This window comes from Schistocerca piceifrons, chromosome 10, assembly GCF_021461385.2.
Source record: "Schistocerca piceifrons isolate TAMUIC-IGC-003096 chromosome 10, iqSchPice1.1, whole genome shotgun sequence".
Taxonomy (NCBI): domain Eukaryota; kingdom Metazoa; phylum Arthropoda; class Insecta; order Orthoptera; family Acrididae; genus Schistocerca; species Schistocerca piceifrons.
Genome location: NC_060147.1, coordinates 121,911,710 through 121,937,698, shown reverse-complemented (window position 1 = coordinate 121,937,698; position 25,989 = coordinate 121,911,710). Strand labels below are relative to the sequence as shown.

The window sequence follows — 25,989 nt, the reverse complement described above, 5'->3', positions numbered from 1 at the left end:
CACCTCTGCAAATATACCTGTATGCTGACCACCTCCACAAATATACCTGTACAAACTGTCACCTTTACAAATACCAGTATACCCATACATTATCCCCTTTACAAATATAACTGTGACCATCTCTGCAAATATACTCTTACACTGTCAACTTCTGCAACTTGCAAATACACCTATACAGAACCCCCCAGTCAGAGACTCGGAATGTCGGCAGTTGCCTACCTGTGGCACTGGCGGCGCCCTCGCGCACCCGCCGTTTGAGCGGCAGCTTAGGCCGGACGACGGTGGGGTGCTGCACCGTGGCCAGAGCCCCGTCTCCGCCCTCCGCCGGCAGCCGCACTGTCTCCGTCGTCGAGCTGTGGACGATCGTCACCTGCTTCAGCTTCTTCGCGCCCGGCCGCTTCCCGAGCAGCTTCGCGGTCAGTACCTGCGGGCACATGGGAGCATCTTTACTATTGACAGACTGTGCTCCGTGACAGTGTGAGCAAAAAAAAATAATAATTTCAGAGGAAAACAATATGTGCATTGATCGGATCCTATTCTCCAGATATGTCTCTCTGACCTGAAGTTCTGCTACCTGTACCTCATTTTGTGTACACAGGATGATTCTGTGGTGGTGACGCAAGCTTTTAGGGATGGAAAAGGAAACATGTATTAATTTGAGGAAAGGAACTCTGGTCCAGAAATGACCAAGTCGAAAGTTATAAGCAAAAATCATTCTTTTGGTTCTGACAGTGGAATACATGTACCGGTAACATTGTTGCTAAGACTGTAGGGTATGCAACTTTAAGAGGTGGTAGTGCGGACCAAAAGGAGTAAATGTCTACTAAACAAGGACTCTAAATCACATACTTTAAGAGATATTAGCACTTGTTCATCTTTGCTACTATGAAACACATCTCTTCTACTCCAAGCTCTTTGCTTTTCATATTTTGGGAGGCGGTAGTATGGACCAAAACGAGGGGGAAAATCTAGTAAATATGGTTTCTAAAGTGCATATTTTAAGAACTATAAGCACTTGTTCAGTAGAAGAGTTGTTTTTCACACTACTAAGATGAACATAGCTCTTAAAGAGCTTGCAGTAGAGGAGACCTGTTTCATAGTGTCAAAGATGAATAAGTGCTAATAATTGTTAAAGATGCATTCTAAAGCCCAAGTTTAGAAGACTTTTTTACTTATATCTTTCTGAGGAACCTGCCCCTAAAGTTTGTCGGTGTGTTTTTTTGGACAACCTGTATATCTCCTGATCTGAAGTTCTGCTACCTGTACCTCATTTTGTGTATTCAGTGTGATTCCATGAAGATGTTGGGAACTTTTAGTGATGGAAAAGGGTATATGTATCAACTTGAGGTAAGGAGTGCTGGTCCAAAAGTAACTGACTCAGAAGTTATAAGCAAAAATCATTCTGATAGTTCAGACAGTGGAATGTATGTTCTGGTGCTGTTGTTGCCAAAGCTGTAGGGCAGGCAACTTTCAGGTGCAGTAGAACCAGACCAAAACAAGAAAAAATGTCGAGTAAACATGGGCTTGCTATGGGCATTTACTGATCTTCCTTACTGTGAAAGATGTCCCGTCTATTGCAAGCTGTTCTATCTCCATGTTTTTTGAAGAGGTAGCATGGACCAAAATAAGAAAAAAAAGAAAAAGAAAAGAAATAAGAAAAAAAGAAAAGAAAAAAAACAAGCTCTGAAGTGCACACATTATGAGCTAAGAGCTCATAATGTAGTAGCGAAGATGAACAAGTGTTCGTAGCTTTTAATGTATGAGGTCTATTCAAAAAATTCCAGAATATTCTAATTTCACATCAATCGTGTGTTGGAGTGAAATGCAGTTGCCATCCCTGCACACACCTGTATTTAATGTGTAACTGCTGGAAGTTTCATTGTTGTATGGCAGAGTCAGAGGAGTGATGTGTCTGCATTAACTTTGTGTGAGACTCAAGAAAACCTGTAGAGACACACTAAATGTTACAGGAAGCATACAGTGATGAGTCCTTAAGCCATACACAGTGTTACAAATGGTTCACACACGGCTTAAAAATGACTGGACGAGCGTTAAAGATAACGCTCATTCAGGACGCCCTTCAACGTCTACCGATGACGGTCGTGCTGGAAATGTCAACGAAATTGCGCGTGAAAATCGAAAACTGGCTGACCGAGAGATTGCAGAAGAATGTAACATTTCAGTTGGATCATGTCATGAAATCCTCATGCTGCATCTTGGAAATCATTGTATTGTCACCAAGTTCATCCCATGGCTCACGAGTCAAGACACAGAAAGACCTTTGCCTCGCAATTTGTGAACAGCTTTTGGATTGCGCACATGGGAATAAGACCTTCCTTAACAGAATCATCACTGGTGATGGAATGTGGGTCTACATTTATGGTGTTGAGACCAATGGGCCGGGGAAGGTTCTGCAAGACTTTGTCAGGTCAGGTTAAATGTCAAAGCCACGCCGATGGTTTTCCTCGACTTTGAATTCATGCCACGGGGACGAACTGTTAATCGATGGCATTACTGGGATGTATTGCGAAGGCTGCAAGAAAATGTGGCTCTTGCAACATGATAACGTACCCGAATATTCATCCCTGTTGGTGTGTGACTATTGCACAAAAAATGAAATAACTGTGCTGCCTCATCCTCCATAATCACTAGACCTTGCTCCTGTGGACTTTTTTATTTCCAAAACTGAAATCCCCTTGAAAGGATGAAGATTTTCAACAATAGACGAGGTAAAAGAAAATTCGCAGACAGCGCTTTGCACGATCCAGTAAGAGGTGTACCAATATTGCCTTCAGAAGTGGAAACAGCATTGGATGCAGTGTGTCAATTGTGAATGAGAGTATATCAAAGGAGACCATGCAGAATAGGTAAAAGATAAGCATAGAAAAAATTTGTGGACAAAGTCCCGGGATTTTTTGATCAGAGCTCATATTCATTTTAGAGCCCATGTTTACTGGACATTTATTTCATGTTTTGGTCCATACTACCGAAGTTGCCTACCCTACAATCTTAGGAACAACAGTGCTAGTACAAGTACATGTATTCCACAGTCAGAGGTATCAGAAAAATTTGCTAAAGTTGCACTTTCCTTTGCTGTAATTGGAGTTAACCCTGTTTAGAATATATTCAAGAATTTCACTATTTATGTGTAGGACTTGCATGTCATCTTTTGATGTAAGAGCTTATAGAGGAATTAGCATTAATCAAAATCTATCAAGAAATCAAATAAATTTATTACATTCTGAAATGTCTGTAGTTTGTTGCATAAATATCAAATTAAGTAAAATATTCTCATAGAGCTTGATACACCACTCTAGCAATGTGACAAGTCATTCACTGTTAAATACAAGAGTAATCTCATATATTACATCTCATCTGTTACAACTATTTTTGCTGATACTCCAAAATTCATATTTTTATTTTCATATCTTTATTTTGTGTTGTACTAATATCAAACAGCTTGGGACAAGAAATTTAAACTAGCAAACAGACAAAACTACCTGAAACTGGAATATTCCATGGGGAATTACATATCACTGGCACAAAATGTTGTTCAACTTTCAGAATCCATGCAGACAAACAAAACAGTCAGACAATACAGTGTTTTAGATTTTTTGTTTGGAAATAGTGTAATATGAGTCAACAGTCTACAGAATTTGAACTATGGTTATGGGAAAATGGGAGTGCTTCTGCTGCGCTATGAACTTAAGTACATTTCAGGGTTCATAAATATATGTGATGAAATTGTGGAAAATGAGTGCAAGCAATCTACATAAACATCTGGAAAGAAGACATATCAGCTGTCAGCAGACAGGTGTTTGAATAAATGACATTGTTGTTAACACGGTCTTCAGTTTGATGCAGCTCTCCACACTAATTCCATCTATGCACGCCTTTTCGCCTCCAAGTAACTACAACATACATCCATTCGAACGTACTTCTATGTTCATCCCTATGTCTCCCTCTACAATTTTTACCCCCCCCCCCCCCCCACACACACACACATTCACACATTCACACTTCCATCTATTACCAAACTGACAATTCCTACAAGCTTCAGGTGGTGTTCTTATCAACTGATCGCTTCTTTTAGTTAAATTTTCCCCAGTTCAATTCAGTACACCCTCGTCAGTTACACAACTTGACCATCTAATCTCCAACATTCTTCTCTAGCATCACATTTCATAAACATCTATCCTCTTCTTGCCTGAACTATTCATCACTTACATTTACTTCTGTGCAAGGCTACACTTCATTCAGACATATACCTTCAAAAAAGATTTCCTAACACTTAAATTTATTTGACATTAAGAAATCTCTCTTTTTCAGAAATTCTGTTCTTGGTATTGCCAGTCTGCATTTTATATCCTCCCTGTTTCAATCAATCATTTTCAGTTATTTTGCTGCACAGTTCCAAAATGATTTAGACAAAATATATGTATGCTGTGAAAAGTGGCAACTGACTCTAAATAATGAAAAGTGAGAGATCATCTGAATGAGTACAATGACGAATCTACTAAATTTTAGTTACACGATGAATTGTACAAATGTAAAGGGTATCGATTCAAATACATACTTAGGGATTGTAATTTCAAATAACTTAAATTGGAAGAATCGTACAGATAATGTTGTGTGTGTGTGTGTGTGTGTGTGTGTGTGTGTGTGTGTGTGTGTGGAGGGGGGGGGGGAGCAAACAAAAGAATGTGTCCTGGTGGTGGACCACTCAGAAGATGCAGCAGGTCTATGAAAGAGTCTGGTTACATTACGCTTGTCACTGTGCAGTATGGGATCCTCAATAGATAAGATTGATAAAGGACATAGAAAAACTTCAAAGAAGGGCAGCTCGTTTTATGTTATTGTGAAACAGGGGAGTTTGTGTCTTGGTATGATACATATGTTGGGGTGGCTGTCATTAAAACAAAGGTATTTTTTGCTTGTGGGAGCATGCAGGAATGAATGTGGTGGGGAGACAGTAGGGCTGCTAGCTGAGTTAGGGGGTTGGAAGGGGAGGGGGAGGGGGAGGCAAGAGGATTGGAGAAGGAGCAAGTAGGGTCCTTTTCCTCTCCTGTACTGCTCTGCTCTCCCCTCCTCCCCTTTCCCATCCCATCCCTCCCCCCCACCCTCCCCCCCCCAGCTCAAACTTCCCAACTGCACCTAGCAGTCCTACCCTGTCCCCAACACACTCATTCCTGCATGCCCCCACAAGCAGCTCTACATCTTCCCTCACCCTTATCCTGCTATCCCTCCCCCCTAACCTGCCCCAACCATCTCCTAACCCCCACCACCCATCAGGCGCACTTGATGTGTGCAGCCCAGTCTCGGCACTCAGAGGCAGTAATCGTGTGTAAATGTATAGCAGTCTTTTTGTTGTGCTTCTCTGCAACTCAGTCTCTTCAATGTACTGAGTAGAAAACTCTCTTTTCATAATGTTGTCATTATTCCATCCTGAATTTTCTGTTATAACAATGAAAACAGTCAATTTTTGACACAATAATTTAATTGGATAGATAAAAAATCTAGTCACCGAGTGGTGGAAGAACACAAACAGAAAAGAGAGTTGTAATTAGGCAAGCTTTCAGAACCAGTGGCTCCTTCCTCAGGCAGAAGCGTTAAAGGGGAAGAAAGAGGGGTGAAGAAAAAGGATTGGAGAGGTATAGGAAAAGGGGTAGATTTTGGGAAGTCACCCAGAACTGTGGTCAGGGGAACTTACCACATGGGATGAGAAGGAAAGACTGATTGTTGGGGAGTGCGTTGGATAAGACTTGAAAACCTGAGAGCTTAAAGGTGGAAGACAGGGTAATATGCAAGACGGAGATTACTGATTAAACTTCATGCATGAAGTAAGAGTGAGAAGCTAAGCGCATTGTACATAACAGACGTGGGAGGGGGTGGTGAAAAATAGACGGGTAAGACTATGGCAGTTGTAGAAAACTAAAATGGAATGGAGGAAAGAGTAGATGCTGTGAAGAAATGCTGAGACAGAAGAAATTAACATAAATTAAGGCTAAGTGTATGATGAGAACCAAAGACATGTAGTGCTAGTTCCCACCTGTGGAGTTCTGAGAAACTGGTGTCTGGGGGAAGACTCCAGATGGCGCGTGATGTGAAACAGGGACCGAGGTCACGACTGTCATGCTGTAGAGGATGCTCCGCAATGGGATATTGTGTGCTGCCCTCTGCCTACACCCATTCATCCTAATTGATAATTTGCTGGTAGTTGTGCAAATTTAAAGGCCAAACAGTGTTTACATAATAGCTGGTATATTATGTGTGTCGTTTCACAGGTGGCTCTCCCTTCAGTAGTATATGTTTTGCCAGTTACAGGGCTGCTGTAGGTGCTGGCGGTAGGGTACATAGGGCAGGTCTTGCAGTGGAGACGGTCACAGGGTAGGTGCCATTTGGTAAGGAGTTGGGTGCAGAAGGAGCATAGGGCCTGACAAGAATATTGCAGAGATTGGGAGGACACGGAAAGCTAATCTAGGTGTGGTGGGCAAGATTTCAGACAGAATAGGTCTCATTTCAGGGCATGATTTTAGGAAGTCATGGACCTGTCAAAGTAGCTGATTAATACATTCCAAATCAGGATAGTACTGAGTCACCAGTACTGAAGTTGTTTTCTGGAGGGATCATCAGTACCAGGATTGGATGTGATGACCCAGAAAATCTGCTTTTGAACTAGACTGGTGGGGTAATTACATGCAGTGAAGGCTGTGGTGAGAATGGTGGTGTATTGCTGTAAAAAGTTAGCATCTGAACAAATATGTTTTCCGCAAACACCACGGATGTACGGGAGGGAATATTTGACACGGAAAGGATGGAAACTGTCACAATGTAAGTCCTGTTGTTTGCTGGTTGGTTTAATGTGAGCGGAAGTGTATAGCTGGCCTTCGGTGAGGATGAGATCAACTTCAAGGAAAGTGCATGGGATTCGGAATAGGACCAACTGAAATTTAACTGGGAGAACATATTCAGAGATCCCAGGAGTTTTAACAGGTCAGTGTCACCGTGAGTCGATATATAAAATATGTAATCACTGTATCTAAACCGAACCAGGGGCTGTAGCCTTACGGATCGTGGGAGAGCCCTCTCCAAGCTACCCATGAAAATCTGACATGGGAGGGAACTGTCCTGGTCCCAATGGTTGTACCCCTGATCTACTTGTAAGTCTGCCCTCAAATGTAAAGTAGTTTAAGAATAAAGTTGATTAAGATGAGTAGGAAGGATGTCATAGGTTTGGAATCAGGTGGGCACTGACTGAGGAAATTTTCAGCAGCAGACAGACCATGTACATGGGGGTTGTTGGTATGGTGACAAGCAAGGTGTGCGGTGGGAGTGGGACGGGCACAGATTTCAGACAATCTTGAAATGGTCATTATCTTCCATAAAGGAGGGGCGTCTTTGTACTATGGATTGCAGGTGCTGATCAACTAAGGCAGATATACATTCGGTGGGTGCTTTGAAACCAGCAGCCATAGGACGGCCAGGAAGATTGGATTTGTGGATCTTCGGAAGAAGGCCAAAGATGGGGGTGTGTGGTTTAGGTGGGATGAAAAGTTCTATGGATTGAGGTATTAGTCCTTGTTAAGGGCCTGCGGTTTTACAGAGGGGACTGCACGCCAGTATGAATCATAAGGATGGGATCTTGATGGCAGATGCTGTATGTAGAGGTGTCCTCTATACCAACATCCCGCACGTACATGGTCTGCCTGCTGCTGAACATTTCCTCAGTCAGCATCCACCTGCTTCCAAACTTATGACATCCTTCCTATTCACCTCAATCAACTTCATGCTTACCAACAACTAATTCACCTTTGAGGGCAGACATACAAGCAGACCAGGGGTATGGCCATGGGTAGCAGGATGGCTCCTCCTTATGCCAACCTCTTCATGAGTCGCTTGTAGGGTGCTTTCCTGGGATCTGTAAGTCCTCATCCCCTGGTTTGGTTTAGATATATTGATTACATCTTTACCACACGGACTCATGGTGAGACCGACCTGTTAAAATTTCTGGAATCTCTGAATACCTTCACCCAGTTAAATTTCACATGGTCCTACTCCAAATCCCATGTGACTTTCCTCGATGTTTATCTCACCCTCACTAACGGCCAGCTACACACTTCTGCCCACATTAAACCGACCGACAAACAACAGTACTTACATTTTGACAGTTGCCATCCTTCAAATGTCATAAGTTGCCTCACTTACAGCCTCGGTATTTGAGGCAAGTGTATTTGTTCAGATACAGACTCTTTACGGCAATACACCACCATTCTCACATCAGCCTTCACGGCATGTAATTACTCCACCAGCCTAGTTCAATAACAGATTTCCTGGGCCATCACTTCGAATCCTGGTACTGTTGAATCCTCCAAAAAACAACTTTGGATTGCACCACTGGTGACTCAGCACTATCTTAATTTGGAATGTATTAATCAGATACTTTGACAGGGCCATGACTTCCTAAAATCATGCCCTGAAATGAGAGCCGTTCTGTCTGAAATATTGCACACCACACCTAGAATAGCTTCTCTGCAATATTCTTGTCAGATCCTATACACCTTCTGCACCCACCTGCCTACCCTATGTCTCCTACCTCTGTGACTTGCCCTATGCACCCTCCTACCACCATCTATAGCAGCCCTGTAACTGGCAAAACATATACTATAAAAGGGAGAGCCACCTGTGAAAGGACACATGTCTTATACCAGCTGTTATGTAAACACTGTTCGGTCAACTACCACCAAATTATCAATTAGGACAAGTGGGCATAGGCAGAGGGTGTATACTGGCAACATGCAATGTTCTGTTACACAGCATGCTCTACAATATGACAATCGTGACCTCGGTGCCTGTTTAACGACAAGCGTCATCTGGACCCACCTGCCTTAATATATATTAATTTCTTCCATCTCAGCATTTCTTCACAGTATCTACTCTTTTCTTCACTGTGTTTTAGTTTTCTAAATCTTTCTTTGTCTTACCCATCTATTTTTCACCACACCCGTCCCTTGTTTGTTACATACAATACACTTAGCTTTTTGCTCTTGTTAACTCATGCATGATGTTTGTGCAGTAATCTCTGTCTTCCACCTTTAAACTCTCAGGTTTTCAAATCTCACCCGATGCAGTCCCTAACAATCAGTCTTTCCTTCTCATCTCATGCAGTACATCTCCCCTGACCGGCAGTTCTGACTGGCTGTCCCGAAGTCTGCCCCTTTTCCTAAACCTCTCAAGTTCTTTTCCTTCACCCCTCTTCCTCCCCCTTTAACCCATCTGCCTGAAGAAAGAGCCACTGGCTCTGAAAGCTTGCCTAATTACATCCCTCTTTTATGTGTGTGCTCTGCTGCTACCAGAATTTTCCATTATTCAATTTAGTGAAGTTCATAAAGGCGTCTATGATAGATCTGAATTTGTGTTGATAAGGCATCCAAAGAATTACTGATAGTTAACACTGAGGCTGCAGATAGGTATTAGAACATAAGAGGTTTGTATCTAACTTTAATATAATGGGATAGATAAAAAATCTACTCATCAAGCAGCAGCAGGGGAACACACACATAAAGGTACTGAAATTTGCAAGCTTTCAGAGCCAGTGACTCCTTCTTGTGGCAGAAAGGATGAGGGGGAAGGAAGAGGGATGAAGGAAAAAGACTGGTTATGTTTAAGAAATGGGGACTTTACACATGTGTTCTCCTGTCACTGCCGGTAGATTTTTTATCTTAGCCGATTACATTATATTTTCAAAAATTTATTTCTATCAAATTCTGTGTTCCAACATCTGAGAATGATGCCACCAAACCCATCATTTACTCCTCACTGGTGTAAACTTGTTACATATGAGCATCTTTATTTGCAGCTTCTTCTCTGGTTGACAGTAGATTCACAAACAGTGTGTGAGCACACACACGGTAACATTTGCTATGCCACCCCAGTGCTTAGACATTTTCAACAACCCTTCCTACCCATCTAAAAACCCAAATTGACCACGTAATTCTTGATGACATGCATCCATGTCAAGCACTATTTCCTCATTCATTAAGAAATGTGAAAATCCAACTGTCCACTTGCACAGATGGTTATCACTGAGCTGTGCCAAAACACAAACTCTATGACATAGTATTTAAACATGCATGTTCCCCATAATGCAGTTGCTTCATGTTTCATACTAATGCGTCCTCATCTTCAAACTATCACTCTAGCAGACCAAACTGATCTCACAATATTCTTTTCTTGAACCTCCATTGGAAATGCATTTTCTGCTTGCCTCTTCTCTTTGCCTGTAAATCTGTTTTCACTCTCCTTTTCTCATGTTACTTTATTATATTCCCTTGTTACTTACTATTTTTTGGCACATGTTCTTTCTTACTACATGTTTCTCTAATGACCCATAACAGTTCTCAAGGAGCTAGACAGGCTCCACTTTCCAACACTCGACACTCCACATTCGAAGGGATTGATACTCTTTCTTCACAATTACATTACAGGTGCTGCTTGATAATAGTAATTACCTTATTTTTCTTATATCTAAAGGTTAAATAAATAACATTAAATAGCTATAAACAAATAGTTTTGAGGATACAAATTTTTACAAGAGATCATTGGTGCATAATTTTAAAGGAAATATATACATTGAGATGAGTGCATATTGGAATAGCAAGAGGGGAGGGTCTGTGCTTAGCTTGTCTCTAGAAGCTGGTTTAGTTGGAGCAAATGTAAAAACTTTATTTTATTTTTTACGCGGTGCTGGGGTACAAGAAGGTAGCAACTCCCCAACCTACTGTAGAAAACTTACGTACGGCGAATAAAGTTTGCCCGCCATCTCTGTGGGAAGAGAGATGAAATACAGAACATATTATCATAGTTTTCAGATAATCATGATTATAAAATATTTGAAGTCATAGAGGGCTGCTGTTGAAGGAGGAAACAAGCTCTGTGTATCACAGGAGAAGTACTTTGGTAAATGAAGCAGTTATCAAATAACATGAAAATTTACTATTTTTATATAGTAATTTAGAATTTTCACAATATCAAGTCTGAGTTATAATAATTAAACAGAGCTACATGAAACTGATGAACATGAAAATAAATTTGAATAAAACATATTTCATTCTTCAGAAAGTGCATTCTCATTTGTGTGGTGTCCTCTTCAACTTGTTGGAAAACTGATAATGTTTCCATAGCTGATGAAGTTTTATTACTGATATTAATATTTATAAATCTGGATTAAGTTTAAAGTGATTATTAAATGAAGTTTTCACATAAGAAACACAAAACCACGAAGAAAGCTTAACCATTACAATCCAAATTGCACAAACCATGAGGAGAATGACTCCAACTGCAATGAAGAGCACAGCATACCAGTACTGCATGACCCATTTCTTGAACGAGGCAATGCTCTCGTCCGAAAGGAGCAGTTTGCGAAGTGTCGCTAGAGGTCCTGACGGGTCGACCTGGAAATTTGTGAGTTTTGTTTTACATAGTTGTTAAAAACAATTATCTTTATGAAAGGGGAAGTTACAGAAATTAACCTTTCGCTATTGCATCTGCAATACTGCTCATAACTTTGTTGAGTGTGTGAAGGGGCTACACTCTAGAACAACCCTACCGTAAAAACATCTTTTAATTAATTTCAGTTTGGAATTACTGTATGTAGTTTATATCAAATAAATAGATCTCAAATTTGAAGCTCCTAATTTTATCACAATATAATTATGATAAAATAAAAGGTAAAATGGCATGAGAAGGTTACAAGATAAGAATTGTTCCTAAAGCAGAGAGATCAATCAGAAATACACTGCAAAGAGAAGTACAACTAAATATAAATTTCTGGTTTTGCAACATGTGGCATACAGGTGAAGGTGCAAGACGGGGTCTCACCTCGCGACATTTCTGGAAGACGTCACAGTAACCGTTGTAATCGTTGCACGGTGTTCCCGGTTTTGCATACATGTCAGGTACATCGTACGGATACTGGTTCCATTCAAATGACGACCTGTAAGGAAGTAATTGGGATGCACGTGTAGAAATGAACAAAACACATTTCTGACCACTGAACATATTATTCAATAAGAAATATATATATTTTCCTGCTGTTATACTTAGAACTTAATCTGAATATCAATTTTTCTAATCTATTTGCTCCTTCTCTGTCAGAAATACTAAATAAGAAAAGAGAAGAACAAATAAAAATTGTGAAGGATAAGTTCGAGAAAGTCATTAGTGGCTGAGAAGGGCCCAAAAGTGAGGAATAACTGAGAGAGTTGTCGGATGTTACCTAGTACTTGTTCCCACTGCTTTTGTTCCCCTGATGTCACCTCGAAAGCTGAAGCTTGCCACTGAAAAGTTCCTTTAAGGTGTTATGGTCACATTGTTTAACAGTTTCTCATATTGAGTGGAATATAGAATATACACAGAAGATTTGGAACTGAAAGAATACAAGGAAAGTCAGACTTCATGAGAAAGAAATTGCTTCTCCAATAATGATACACAAAACCACATAGTAAGGGCAAGGGAGGAAGATTACGGCAGGATGGCAAGGGGATGTGGCTGTGTAATTTTCAGAGTGGCTGCCCCAGTCTTTTACCTCAAACCAATTCAGGGAAACCATGCAAAACCTAAATTTGGATGGCCAGGGATCTGAACCGCTGTTATTCCAAACATGAGTCCGGTGTCTTACCACTGCAATGGTCAGCTCGTTAACTGAGCATAAAATGTCACCTGAAATCGATTTAACCCTTCACCTCTTTACAGGATGATTCTTTTGCTGGTTCATTCGTCAAATGTGCCTAATATTCAGCAGGTACTTATGCCTGATATTGTGAAAGACTGTTCAGCTGTTGTAGCTATTAACAGTTGAAATCACAGGTGCAGAAAATGTCAGGAAGAAAAATCATAGAGGGAGATCAAGAGATGAATACACTAAGCAGATTCAGAAGGATGTTGGTTGCAGTAGGTACTGGGAGATGAAGAAGCTTGCACAGGATAGAGTAGCAAGGAGAGCTGCATCAAACCGGTCTCTAGACTGAAGACCGGAACAACAACAACAACAATTCATACAGATTATTATGATGTTTTAGTGTCAGGAACACATCCCTACATTTATGGAGACCAATTTATAAACACCACACATCTTCAGACTGATTCTACCGGTAATGTAGAATTTGTAAGGCTGTTGTATAATATTCAACTGTTAGCTCCTTACTGTGCTACAGGTAATTCCCTTGGTAATTTGTGATGAGAGGTGGAGCTACTTACAGACAGGGCTGGTTCTCACCCGGCTGCTTGCAGCACAACTCACAAGCCTTCGTCTTCTTGTCGTTGGGCCCAGGTGTGCACTGGCACGACTCCAGTCCGTAGGCGAGGCATATGGAGCCCGTGCATTCCTGTGCGGCAGAATGGTGGTGGTTAGGGAGAACACTGTCTTCTTTATGCTTCAAATTTATCCAGTTACTTCACACAAAAAACATTTTGCATCACCTTCATATCTGTGAACTAAAATTCAAGCGGAGGAGGAGTAAAAGAATAAGCTCTATAAAACAAAAAACAACAACAACAAAATGTACAAAAAACACAGAAATAAAGGCACTTTGTCTGAAAGTGTGCATCTGTGAAATCAGAATCTGCCACTGGGCAACACTAAATACTGTGATTCTCCACACTGTGTATTGTAAGGTGCTCAGACCTTGTTCATCGTGCTGTCCACGAGGTGCGTGAGGTGTCACTGCTCCGGCCTGTCCCACTCTCTGATGGCGGCCTTGAGAAGGGTTCCTGTGACGACATACTGTATGCTGAGATGTACCTCCCGTATTAGGAAAAGCAGTTAAAAATACCTGATACTTGTTCTGCATGTTAGTTGGTGACACACTGTTCAACTGTACTATGTGATACCTGCAGCTATGCCAATACTCAGTACTTATTTATTATGTTTACCTGACTTATGTATTCATGTTTCTCACTTTCAGATGTGTTAAATGGTGTTTAAGATCAATTAAAATAATTTAATGACATGTAGACTGCAAAGATCACCATCTCATTTCATCCACTAAACTACAAAAATTCATTATGAATATTATGATAGATTTCTACTCACAGCATAGAGAAGGTGTTCAGAAGCCGACAGGCATCTTTAATAACACACAAGGCATATAAGCAGGAAGTTTTATCTAAACTACACAGTAGCCACTTGTCTGTCTGTCTGTGTGTGTGTGTGTGTGTGTGTGTGTGTGTGTGTGTGTGTGTGTGTGTGTTTGTTTGTTTCTCCTCTCCCCATCTGATGAAGGATTTTGTCCAAACACTACAAATCTAACAGTCTACTATTAAAAGTGTCTGTCTGCTGTCCAGCACCTCCACTACTGGTGGTGGACAAAAATATGGAAACACATTATTGTATCTAATACAGTATAGGAAAACTATTGGCAATCAAAGAAGCATCCACTCATCTCAAAATGGATAAATACACATTTTGTATGGTTTTCAAGAGAATCTTATACCATTTCTCTTGCTAACTAGTGGCAACTGCAGGTAACAGTGATGGAGGTAGAGTGTAGACCAGGAAGGTTAAATAATATCTACATCTACATGGTTACTCTGCAATTCACACTTAAGTGCCTGGCAGAGGGTTCATCAAACCATTTTCATACTACTTCTCTACCATTCCACTCTCGAATGGCACTTGGGAAAAAGGAACACCTAAATCTTTCTGTTCGAGATCCGATTTCTCGTATTTTATTATGATGATCATTCTCCCTACCTAGGTGGGTGTCAACAAAATATTTTAGCATTCAGAAGAGAAAGTTGGTGATTGAAATTTCGTAAATAGATCTCACCACAAAGAAAACCGCCTTTGTTTCAGTGACTGCCTTCCTAACTAGCATATCATATCAGTGATACTCTCACCCCTATTGCGCGATAACATGAAACAGGCTGCCCTTCTATGCACTTTTTCAATGTCCTCTGTCAATCCTACCTGGTAAGGACCCCACACTGTGCAGCAATATTCCAGCAGAGGACAGACAAGTGTAATGTAGGCTGTCTCTTTGTTGGGTTTGTCGCATTTTCCAAGTGTTCTGCCAACGAAGCGCAGTCTTTGTTTCGCCTTCCCCACAATATTATCTATGTGGTCTTTCCAATTTAAGTTGCTTGTAATTGTAATTCCTAGGCATTTAGTCAAATTGACAGGCCTTAGATTTGTGTGATTTATCGTATACCCAAAATTTATCGGATTTCTTTTAGTACCCATGTGGATGACCTCACACTTTTCTTTGTTTGGTGCCAACTGCCACTTTTCGCACCATACAGAAATTCTGTCTAGATCATTTTGTAATTGGAACTGATCATCTGATGACTTTACTAGATGGTAAATTACAGCATCATCTGCAAACAATCTAAGGGGGCTGCTCAGATTATCATCAAGATGATTTATGTAAATCAGGAACAGCAGAGGGCCTATGACACTACCTTGCGGAACACCAGGTATCATTTCTGTTCTACTCGATTATTTACCATCTATCACTACGAACTGTGACCTCTCTGAGAGGAAATCGTGAATCCAGTCACACAACTGAGACGATACTCCATATGCACGCAATTTGATTAATAGTCGCTTGTGAGGAACGGTATTAAAAGCCTTCTGGAAAACTAGGAATATGGAATTGATCTGAGATCCCTTGTCAACAGCACTCATTACTTCATGGGAATAAAGAGCTAGCTGTGTTGCACAAGAACGATATTTTCTGAATCTGTGTTGGTTACGTATCAATAAGTCATTTTCTTCAAGGTGATTCATAATGTTGGAGTGCAGTATATGCTCCAAAATCCTACTGCAAATTGAGGTCAATGATATGGGTCTGCAATTCAATGGGTTACTCCTTTTTCCTTTCTTGAATATTGGTGTGACCTGTGCTACTTTCCAGTCTTTACGAACAGACCTTTCGTCAAGTGAGCAGTTGTATATGATTGCTAAGAAAGGCTCTGTTATGTCTGCATACTCTGAAAGGAACCTGATTGGTATACCATCTGGACTGGAAGACTTGCCTTTCTTAAATGATTTGAGTTGTTTCGCAGCACCTAAGATATCTTCTTTTATGTCACTCATGCTAACAGCTGTTCTGGTTTTGAATTCTGGAATATTTACTTCATCTTCTTTCATGAAGGAATTACAGAAAACTGTATATTTTATTGTTAACATTTGACCATTGTGGCCAGATAAACCATTGTCTGCTGGGTATACAGCTAAATCATTGGATGTTGTTGGGTCTAAAAATAAATTGTCAGTAGCTGTTTCACATTGTACTTCAACCCACGTAGGAAATTTTAATGTGGAAAATAATCCAAAGTTGGACATCGACAACTCTTGGTGCCCTCACTCAGTACTGTCTGACAGGAAAACAATTTTAATGTCTCCACATATAGTGATTCTCCAGTTAAGTCTGCAAAATGTCATTAAAACTGTTTGCAGTTGCTTTTTGAAGCTTCAGATATTTCCTGCCTGTGACCTGTAAATTGTCAGTACTACAAGCTTGTGTGTTTCTCAATCCACTATTGTGGTATAATAAAGCTGTTCATCATATCCCTTAACTTGAAGGGTGAGGGACTTAACTCCATTTTGTGTGTGTATAGCCACTCACTCTTTTACAGTAGCATGAAATTAGCTGGTATCCATCAAGATGAAACTGTTGAATTTTGCTGATTACCACAGAGTAAGAAGTCTGCTGAAATTTCATCTACCCATTTCATTCTCCTGAATGGATATGAGAAGTTCATCTTTTTTTATTTATAAGGCTTCTGATAATTTGATGGCTTTTCTTTAATATCCTTAACTTCAGCAGCTCTATAATTTTGATGAATTTTCCCAGAAAACCCTAGTGAACACATTGGAGATCACTGTGATAGGCTGGATAGTGCTTTGATCAGATTGGGTGCCTCTGGCAGTCAGCCGTGCAAGGTGACTTACCAGAAGTATTCATATGTAAACCGTGCTGTGTACAATGTAACTGAGTGAGTGGTGATGTTCCCAGAATGAAATTTTCATTCTGCAGCACAGTGTGTCCCTATGTAAAACTTCCTGGCAGAACAAAATCATGTATGAGACTGAGAATCAAGCTTGGGACCTTTGCCTTGCATAAGCAAGTGTCTACCGACAGAGCTACCCAAGCATGACTCACGAGCCGTCCTCACAGCTTTAATTTTGAGTGGTGATGTATCTGCCATACCTGTACCCATACATCCCTCTCCCACAAGTGATTTTCCTACCTCTTCATTAACATCTTCCACAGGGTGTTTCATTCAGGCCATATCATACTGCTCAAAGAGGAACATAATCTTTACATTAGTGAAAGCAGCATTCTCAGCAGTATGCCTAATGACATTCTCAATAGTATATTGAGGTTATGGTCCACAATGTTACCAGTACCCCTCCTATTATTACATGATCTTCCCTTCTAAGATGCTTCCTCAAAGAGTCTAAATCACTGGTAACATCACTGAGTCTGTGGGCAGACTTGATTTCGTAAGTCATTGGGGGAGAGGGAGGAACATTTTACCCAGATAGGTGTTAAATCCTTAGCCTGAGACACTACAGTGAAACTGGTTGCACCAAGATATTAAATGGAATTGTGTGATATACAATACTATATAAAGACAAGCAGTTGTATAACATCGTTACCAAGAGCCTAAAAATTTTCTTGAGTAATTTACATCAAACTTTTTCACAGTACTCTAATAAATGTCCGTATACACATAGACTACACATTTTTTAAAATATATATGGTATACAAGCACTTTTTCCAGTCCTCGAAGCACTTCTGAATGTCACATTTTGTTATGGTGTTCAGCTCTTTCAGCCATTCTGTTTTTAGCTCACCAATCATGGCAAAATGACATCCTTTCACAATTTTCTTCATCCTGAGGAATATAAAGAAGTTGCAGCAGGCCATATCTAGTGAATATGGTGGCTGAGGTAACATAATGTTTTTTTTTTTTTTTTTTTTTTTTTTTTTTTTTTGCAAAAACACACAAGTGAGGATTGAGGTGCAAGCAGGGGCATTATCATGATGCAATTTCCTCGAGTAGTTTTGCCACAGTTCTGGTTATTTTCTTCGTATCACTTCATGCAAATAGCATATTACTTCTAGGTAGTATTCTTTATTGGCCATATGACCATATGGCAGAAACTCATGATGCACTATCTGATTGTAACTGAAGAAAACAGTGAAAGAAACCTTCACATATTATCGGACCCTTTGAGAATCCCCCCTTCTCTTCAGGCAGTTTCCATTGGGATGACTAGCCCCCAGTTTTGATGTCACACCCATATACCTATGTTTTATCACCTGTTATAACCTTCTTTAGAAGTTCTGGATCATTGTCGACTTCCGACTTCATGCAGCAATTCCTGATGTCTAGGTGATGACATTTCCAGTCAAAATTCAACAGTTCTGAAGTGAACCTTGCTGCTACACATTTGTTCCCAAAATATTTGAAAAAATTGGTTGGAAGAGCCAAAGGATATACTAACATCAGCAGCAACCTCTCTGACGATGATTCAGTCATTTTCCAGAACCATTTTCTTTACTTCTTTTGCACTGTTGTCAGTAACTGATGTTCTAGGGAGTCCAACATGGTCGTCACCTTCAATGTCTTCTCGGCCCTCTTTGAAATGTCTGTTACTCGTAAGCTCTTGTCATACTCACAGTGGATACGTCACAAGCCATAGTGAACATTCCAAATGCTCTGCTGCATTTTACTCCATTTTTCAAGGAAGATTTAATGCAGATCGTTTGATCCATCTTTTTCAGAAGCAACAATTTGCACATCACTCGAAAACATATATAACCTTTTCAATTGTCAACAATAAACTACATATTCAAAACACCTCAAAATGTAAAAATACATCAGGAATACATGAACCAGCAAGATAACAAGAAAAAGAAATGAAAATTTGATGTACAAAGTCTGCCAATTAAAAAATTCCTGTTACTTATTGATCACACCACCTATATACAGGGTGAGTCACTAACTATTGCCACCTAGAATAACTCCGAAAGTATGATAGTAGCTGAAAAGTTTGTTGGACAAATGTAGCATGGGACAATGGGGGCCATAATATGATGTTGGTTTTTTGTTGCTAGGTGGGGTTGTGTCAGAGATATGAAGATCAACTTTGTTTTCTTAAATGGACTGCTGTAGTTTGGTACCTAATACCTAAGAGCGGCTATTGAGATGAATCCAATGATGTGTAACAGTAAGATCTTTGAAGGTCAATGAAGGTCAAAAAGGTGGCACGAACATCCATCTACAGAAGGTGTTCAAAGTGATGACCATTGGTATCAATGCAGTGCTGAAATCTTCTTATCATGAATGGAGTGGTATTCCTTATCACATGGGCACTTATCAAAGCACATGCTCTGACAATTCTCTCTCGCATATCTTCAGGTGCAGTCATAACATCCTTATAAACAATGTCTTTAACGAATCCCGACAAGAAAAAATCCAGAGGCCTCAAGTCTGGTGAATGAGCTGGCCATGACAAATTTCCTTCGCATCCAATCCAACGATTTAGGAATTGTCTCTGAACAACTGTATCTTAAATGCATCGGAAACATATCTGGCAAAGTTACTAACAAGGAAATGGAAATTTGTACTCTCGCCACTGTGGTTCGAGACCCTTGTGTTAGTTCATGTCAAATCACAAGGGAATCTGGCATGAGCCAGAATAGTGTTGTTCGTGTTCTGCGCCACCAGAAATATCATCCTTACCATATCGGTCTCCACAAAGAATTAAATGGTACGGATTGTATGCATTGCATTGAATTCTGCCGATGGGCTCAAGTTCAGATTCAGAGGGATGATGCATTACTTAATTTGATTTTATTTACTGTGCAGGTTACATTCATGAACCACGGAAATGTTAATTTGCATAACATGCATTATTGGGCAGCTGAAAATCCATGTTGGCTGTGGCAAGTTGCACACCAACTGAATGATTCATTGGAAGAATCCTAAGCAAATGCAGTCTGAAAACAAAGGAAGTAGTTTACAGTACACTGTTCTCCCACTGCTTGAATACTGCTCATTTGTGTGGGATCCGTACCAGATAGGATTGATAGAAGAGATAGAGAAGGTCCAATGGAGAGCAGTGCACTTTGTTACAGGATCATTTAGTAATCATAAAAGTGTTACAGAGATGGTAGATAAACTCCAGTGGAAGACTCTGCAAGAGAGACACTCAGTAGCTCGGTATGGGCTTTTGTTGAAGTTTCGAGAACATACCTTCACCGAGTAGTCAAGCAGTATATTGTTCCCTCCTACATAAATCTCGTGAAGAGACCACGAGGATAAAATCAGAGAGATTAGAGCCCACACAGAGACATACCGACGATCTTTCTTTCCACGAACAATACGAGACTGGAATAGAAGGGAGAACTGATGGAGGTACTCAAGGTACCCTGTGCCACACACTGTCAGGTAGCTTGCGGAGTATGGATGTAGATGTAGATGTAGAAAAACCGTGGTCGATGAGTGTATGGTGTGGGATTCTGGAGGACAGAATTATAGTCCCCTATTTCATCGAATGAAATCTTAATGGTAGGAAGTACACAACATTCTTGCAAGAAACATTAGGTCTGTTATTGGAAGAAATACCTTTAGGAACAAGGAACAGAATGTGGTATGAACACAATGGGTGTCCGGCACATTTTTTGCTGATGGCCAGAAATGAGTTGCAAAGACAATTCCCAAATCATTGGATTGGATGTGGAGGAGATGTGTCGTGGCCTGTTTGTTCGCCAGACTTGATGCCTCTGCATTTTTTCTTGTGGTATTCATAAAAGACATTGTTTATAAAGATGTTCCAAGTACACCTGAAGATATGCGAGAGAGAATTGAAAGAGCATGTACTTCAATAAGTGCCGATGTGATAAGGAATACCTCTCAATCCATGATAAGGAGATTGCAGCACTGCACTGATACCAATGGTCATCACTTCGAACACCTTCTGTAAATGGACGTTTAAGCCACCTTTATGACCTTCAAAGACCATACTGTTGCACGTCATTGGATTCATCTCGATAGCCGCTAACAGAAAATAAGTACCAAACTACAGCATCCCATTAAAAAAAAAAAAAAAACAAAGTTGACATTCATATCTCTGAAGTGGCCCCACCTAGCAACAACAAACCAACGTCATATTTTGGCTCCTATTGTCCCATGCAACTTTTGTCCCACAAACTTTTCAGTTCCTATCATACTTTTGGAGTTATTCTTGGTGGCAACAGTTAGTGACTCACCCTGTATAATAGGGAAAGGTTATTACCAAAAATCTTGAAAAGTTGTTGACCAACTTACTTCAAATTTTTGTGCAACACTCCATTCATAGAGACATTGGCCACATTTTTGCAGTCAGTATTAAATATGGTAGCAAGGCATTTAAACTGTTATGGAATTGTTTCTTCCACATATATTTTTTCTCCTTATGTATAATTTTAAACAAAACTTGTATATCCAACTATACATTTTTTGTGTTCTTCTTCATACTTGGTTTTAACACAAAACAGGAACATTGTTTTCATGGCTTATGATTATAATTTCTACTATGAAATCTGAATAACTGAAACTTTGTAATCCTATAATTTGCAGATTAAAACTATGCAAAACACTGTCATTGAAACTACTATCCTTAAGGATACAGCAGCAAGAGAGGTCTCTCATACACCATATACCAATTATCATAACCTATTTACCCATTTATTTTGAGTGATTTCACTGCCAGATCAAGGTTTCATAGTCTATCATAATAAAAAAGGCTCAGGATAACCGAGGGGATGGGGGAGGAAATGTACAGAGAGGAGGGGTGGGGGTGGGGGAGTAGGCATAGCATGAAGGAAGAAAAAGATGAACAGAGGAGAGCAGGGGAAAGGAGGTGATTGACAGAGGGGGAAGGGGGAGGAGTACATGAATTATATGCAATTGCCATACATATTTAGCAATTTCAAAGCGTTGCCAGGTTCATTAGTCATATATATATATATATATATGCATAGCCTAAAAATGTATACTGCTGCAGAAGCACGATAGCTGTATTATAATTTACAGTCGTATTAATAATTATTATGACAGTACGTGAAACGTACCCCCATGAAGCACACAAATTCCTCGTTGCAGACAGTCTTGTTGGGTTTGTTGAGGGATGGTGGGCACATCGCATTGCGACCGCTGCAGAAGCTCGCGTCCCGGCAGCCGTTGTCGTCTCGGCACTTGTCTCCGAACTTGATCTGGCAGTCGGTCGTGCAGCACGGACCCTGGAAAAGTCAAGTGAGGTGGGCACTGATAATTAATAATTGTGGATACAATAAACTAGCTGTAGTGCTTTTTGCTGACCACATTACGATGTTATATAGTCTCTGGACAGAAACACTTAACTATGCTATAATGTGATATAAATCTGACATATACGTTCCGAAGCTGAAAATGTGATTTTGAGGACAGCAACTACAGCATTCCACTCCCTGTGGTAATAATAAATTGCTTTAAAATCTATGTGTCCTAAAAAATCTTGTAAAAATATGAAATTCAAGTACAATATAAATCCCTCCAGTGCTTCTAAACATGCTAAAAATCTGCTCTTAATTTTAATTAAGGTCAGAGTTACATATTTTCCTGAACTAGGTAAAATTTTTGGGCCCAGAAAAATTCCCTATTTAACCTCTGACTGGTAGAATGCTTTGTGAGGCAGAAGTCGTGTTGCAGTGGGAACCAACAATGCCAGTACAATTCGCGTAGGTTTAAATGTTACAAACACGAACAGCAACACTAACATCATTCCCTCCTGAGCAGCAGCAAGTAAATACACAAACACAAAAAAAACCTGTGTCACCAAAAAATAATTAATGTAGAGTAATGAAATTTAGGGAATACATTTGTCCAGGTAACATATTTAAGTAATTAACATTGCAAGAACAGAGGTTAATGTAATCATGACATAAGCCATTGCAAACGGGAAATGACAGGGATGGTTAACGCTATTTGTGGACGATGCTGGGTTTGTCATCCAATGGCGCCTTATATATGCTCAATTGGAGACACATCTGGTGATTGAGCAGGCCGAGGCAACGTGTGAGCACACTGTAGAGCATGTTGCGTTAGAACAACATGCATGTGAGCTAATGTCATCTGGAATGACATCAGTGTTACCGTCCATGATTGTAACATTACAAACTATGCAAGTTGTATGACATTGTCGGTTCCCACTGCAATGCCACTTCTGCCACACAATGGCTCGGAAAACATCACCTGGAATGTTCTTCACGAACAGCATCACCAGACTGATGTACAAATTTGCAGTAAGGGTGTGTGAGATAACCACAAGAATGCTCCTACTGTCATACAAAATCACACCCCAGACCAAAACTACATGTGTAGTTCCAGTATACCTAGCATGCAGACAGGCTGGTTGCAGGCCCTCAGTTGGCCCCCTCCTAACCAACACACGGCCATCACTGGTGCTGAGGCAGAACAGAGTTTCATCAGAAAATACAACAGACCTGCCCTCCAATGAGCTCTCACTTGACACCACTGAAGGCACAAATGGGAGTGGTTTGGGGTCAGTAAAATGCACATTAAAGGGCATCTGGCTCAGAAGTCCTCGAAGTGACCAATCTGTAAGAGTTCGTTGTGTCACTACGGTCCCAGCTGCAGCTCAGATTGCTGCTGCATATGCAGTATGATGCGGCAGAGCCTTATGCTGAATGTGACGGTCTCCCCTCTCGGTAGTGCCACGTGGCCATATGGGGCCAGGTCGTCTTGTGATCGTACATTCTTGTGACCATTGCTGCCAGCAATCATGTACAATGGTTACATTCCTGCCAAGTCTTCCTGCAGTATCACAGAAGGAACATCCAACTCCTTGTATCCCTGTTACACGACCTTGTTCAAACTTATTGAGGTGTTAATAATGGCTTCTTTGTTGCCTTCAAGGCATTCTCAACTGACATCAACTCATCATGTCCAGTCTGTGAGGTGATTAACCCTTTAACTGCTCTGGAGGTGTTAATGCACGTGCCTTTGTACCTGTCCCTGTGTGCTCTGAACATGTTTATGCACACCAGCAGTCCTTCTACCTGATACTGGGGTTGGGTTGTTTGGGGAAGGAGACCAGACAGTGTGGTCATCGGTCTCATCGGATGGGGAAGGAAGTCGGCCGTGCCCTTTGAAAGGAACCATCCCGGCATTTGCCTGGAGCGATTTAGGGAAATCACGGAAAACCGAAATCAGGATGGCCGGACGCAGGATTGAACCGTCGTCCTCCCGAATGCGAGTCCAGTGTCTAACCACTGCGCCACCTCGCTCGGTCTACCTGATACTCTGAACAAGTCTACGCATAGACATGTTCAGAGTACCAGGTAGGAGGAGTGGTGGCACGCATAAACACATTCAGAGCACAAAGGGACAGGTACAAAGGCGCGCGCAGAAACATGTCCAGAGCAGTTAAAGGGTTAATGCGCATGACTGTTACAATGTGTATTTACAGCAAACCTGATTTACATCCTTATAAAGCTGCTAATAGTGCCACTCTCATGCGACTGCTACAAAATTTGAGCAGACATAATCTCTCAGATGTAGAAACGTGCCTACCAATTTTCGTTTATGTCTCACAACATCCTCTCGATGTTGCGATGATTTTTTTCCCCATCAGTATATTAACAAAATTTTATTCCAGTGTCTTTGTGTTAGATTTATTTCCACATATTTGCACAGTTTTGTTCGTATCCTGTTTTGTGTGGAGTTCACGAGACTGTGACAGGGTGACATCACATCCACCCTCGGATGCAGCACTCTGCGGTGCACGTCGCCATCAGGTTTCAACTGATGGCTGGCAGTGGCAAAAAGGTGTGATCTACACTGTCCAGACCCTTGTTGCACTTTGTTACAATAACAAAAAAATAATTGAAATTTGTAATTGATGTAATGAAAATGTTTAGTGTCTGTTTGGGGTCGGTTGATGGCAGATGAGGTCAGTACTTCAGTGATAATATACGTGTTGTATACTGCCCAGAGAGGAATTTATCCATGGAGCTTAGTGACAATAAACATCAATTGGACAGTACTTACCAGAGAAAAATTTATAAGGGCAATCAGTGAATTTTATTTTGGGAACATTAAAAGATTCACATCCTTACACCTGAAATTATGGGCCTGTCGTACAAGTGAAAATAATAAAATTTTGAGTGTACTTTCACTGAACAGTGGTCATTTCTGACTTAATAACTGTTAAGCTTTGTTCTACAAGTGAAGGTAATAACCCCGTTCTCTCTTACTCAGACTTGTCAATGGAAACTGCATGTTTTCTATAAGAGTGCTTCAGAAAGCTCTAAGGCAGCTAATATTTTTATGAACATGGGGAAGATTTTGTGTGTGTGTGTGTGTGTGTGTGTGTGTGTGTGTGTGTGTGTGACAGAGAGAGAGAGAGAGAGAGAGAGAGAGAGAGAGAGAGCAAATAATGAGACTGGCTACACTATGAGTGATATGGCAACAGGTGTTCTACCTGTGTGGACTAGACTGTTTATCCCTTCCAGATGCACAGTCCGAGTTTTAGCTCCATACAGCCATTATGTGATTTTTGAGAGTGCCATCAGTGAAGATGCATTTTTGTTATGTGTTATGCAAATGGAAGAGCTGAATTTACAGTGATGTGATGCAATCAAGTTTTATGTTAAACTTTGGGAATCTGCCAATGTTACCGTTTGAAAAGTTGAAACAGGCTAATGGGAACATTCCTTATCAAGAGAACACATTTTTTGCTGGCAAAAATCATTTTTGGAAGGCTGAGAACACGTTTAAGATGGACCTCACTCAGGGAGACCTCCGGCTTAAAACTAACCCCCCCGCCCCTCTCTCTCTCTCTCTCTCTCTCTCTCTCTCTCTCTCTCTCTCACACACACACACACACACACACACACACACACACACACGTCACATGATGTATTTGTTACAGAA

At 40.6% G+C, this 25,989-nt stretch overlaps 1 protein-coding gene across 1 annotated transcript in view; it reads right to left on the bottom strand.

Annotated features, from left to right (window-relative positions):
* The window catches only part of LOC124718750, a 138,281-nt gene that overhangs the window by 26,026 nt on the left and 86,266 nt on the right, over positions 1-25,989 (bottom strand). The window contains exons 11-15 of the mRNA XM_047244364.1: positions 22,128-22,295; positions 13,255-13,382; positions 11,878-11,992; positions 11,316-11,450; positions 220-424 (exon numbers count right to left, since the gene is read on the bottom strand). Coding sequence (XP_047100320.1) covers positions 220-424; positions 11,316-11,450; positions 11,878-11,992; positions 13,255-13,382; positions 22,128-22,295 — 751 coding nt within the window. The remainder of the gene's footprint in view (positions 1-219; positions 425-11,315; positions 11,451-11,877; positions 11,993-13,254; positions 13,383-22,127; positions 22,296-25,989) is intronic.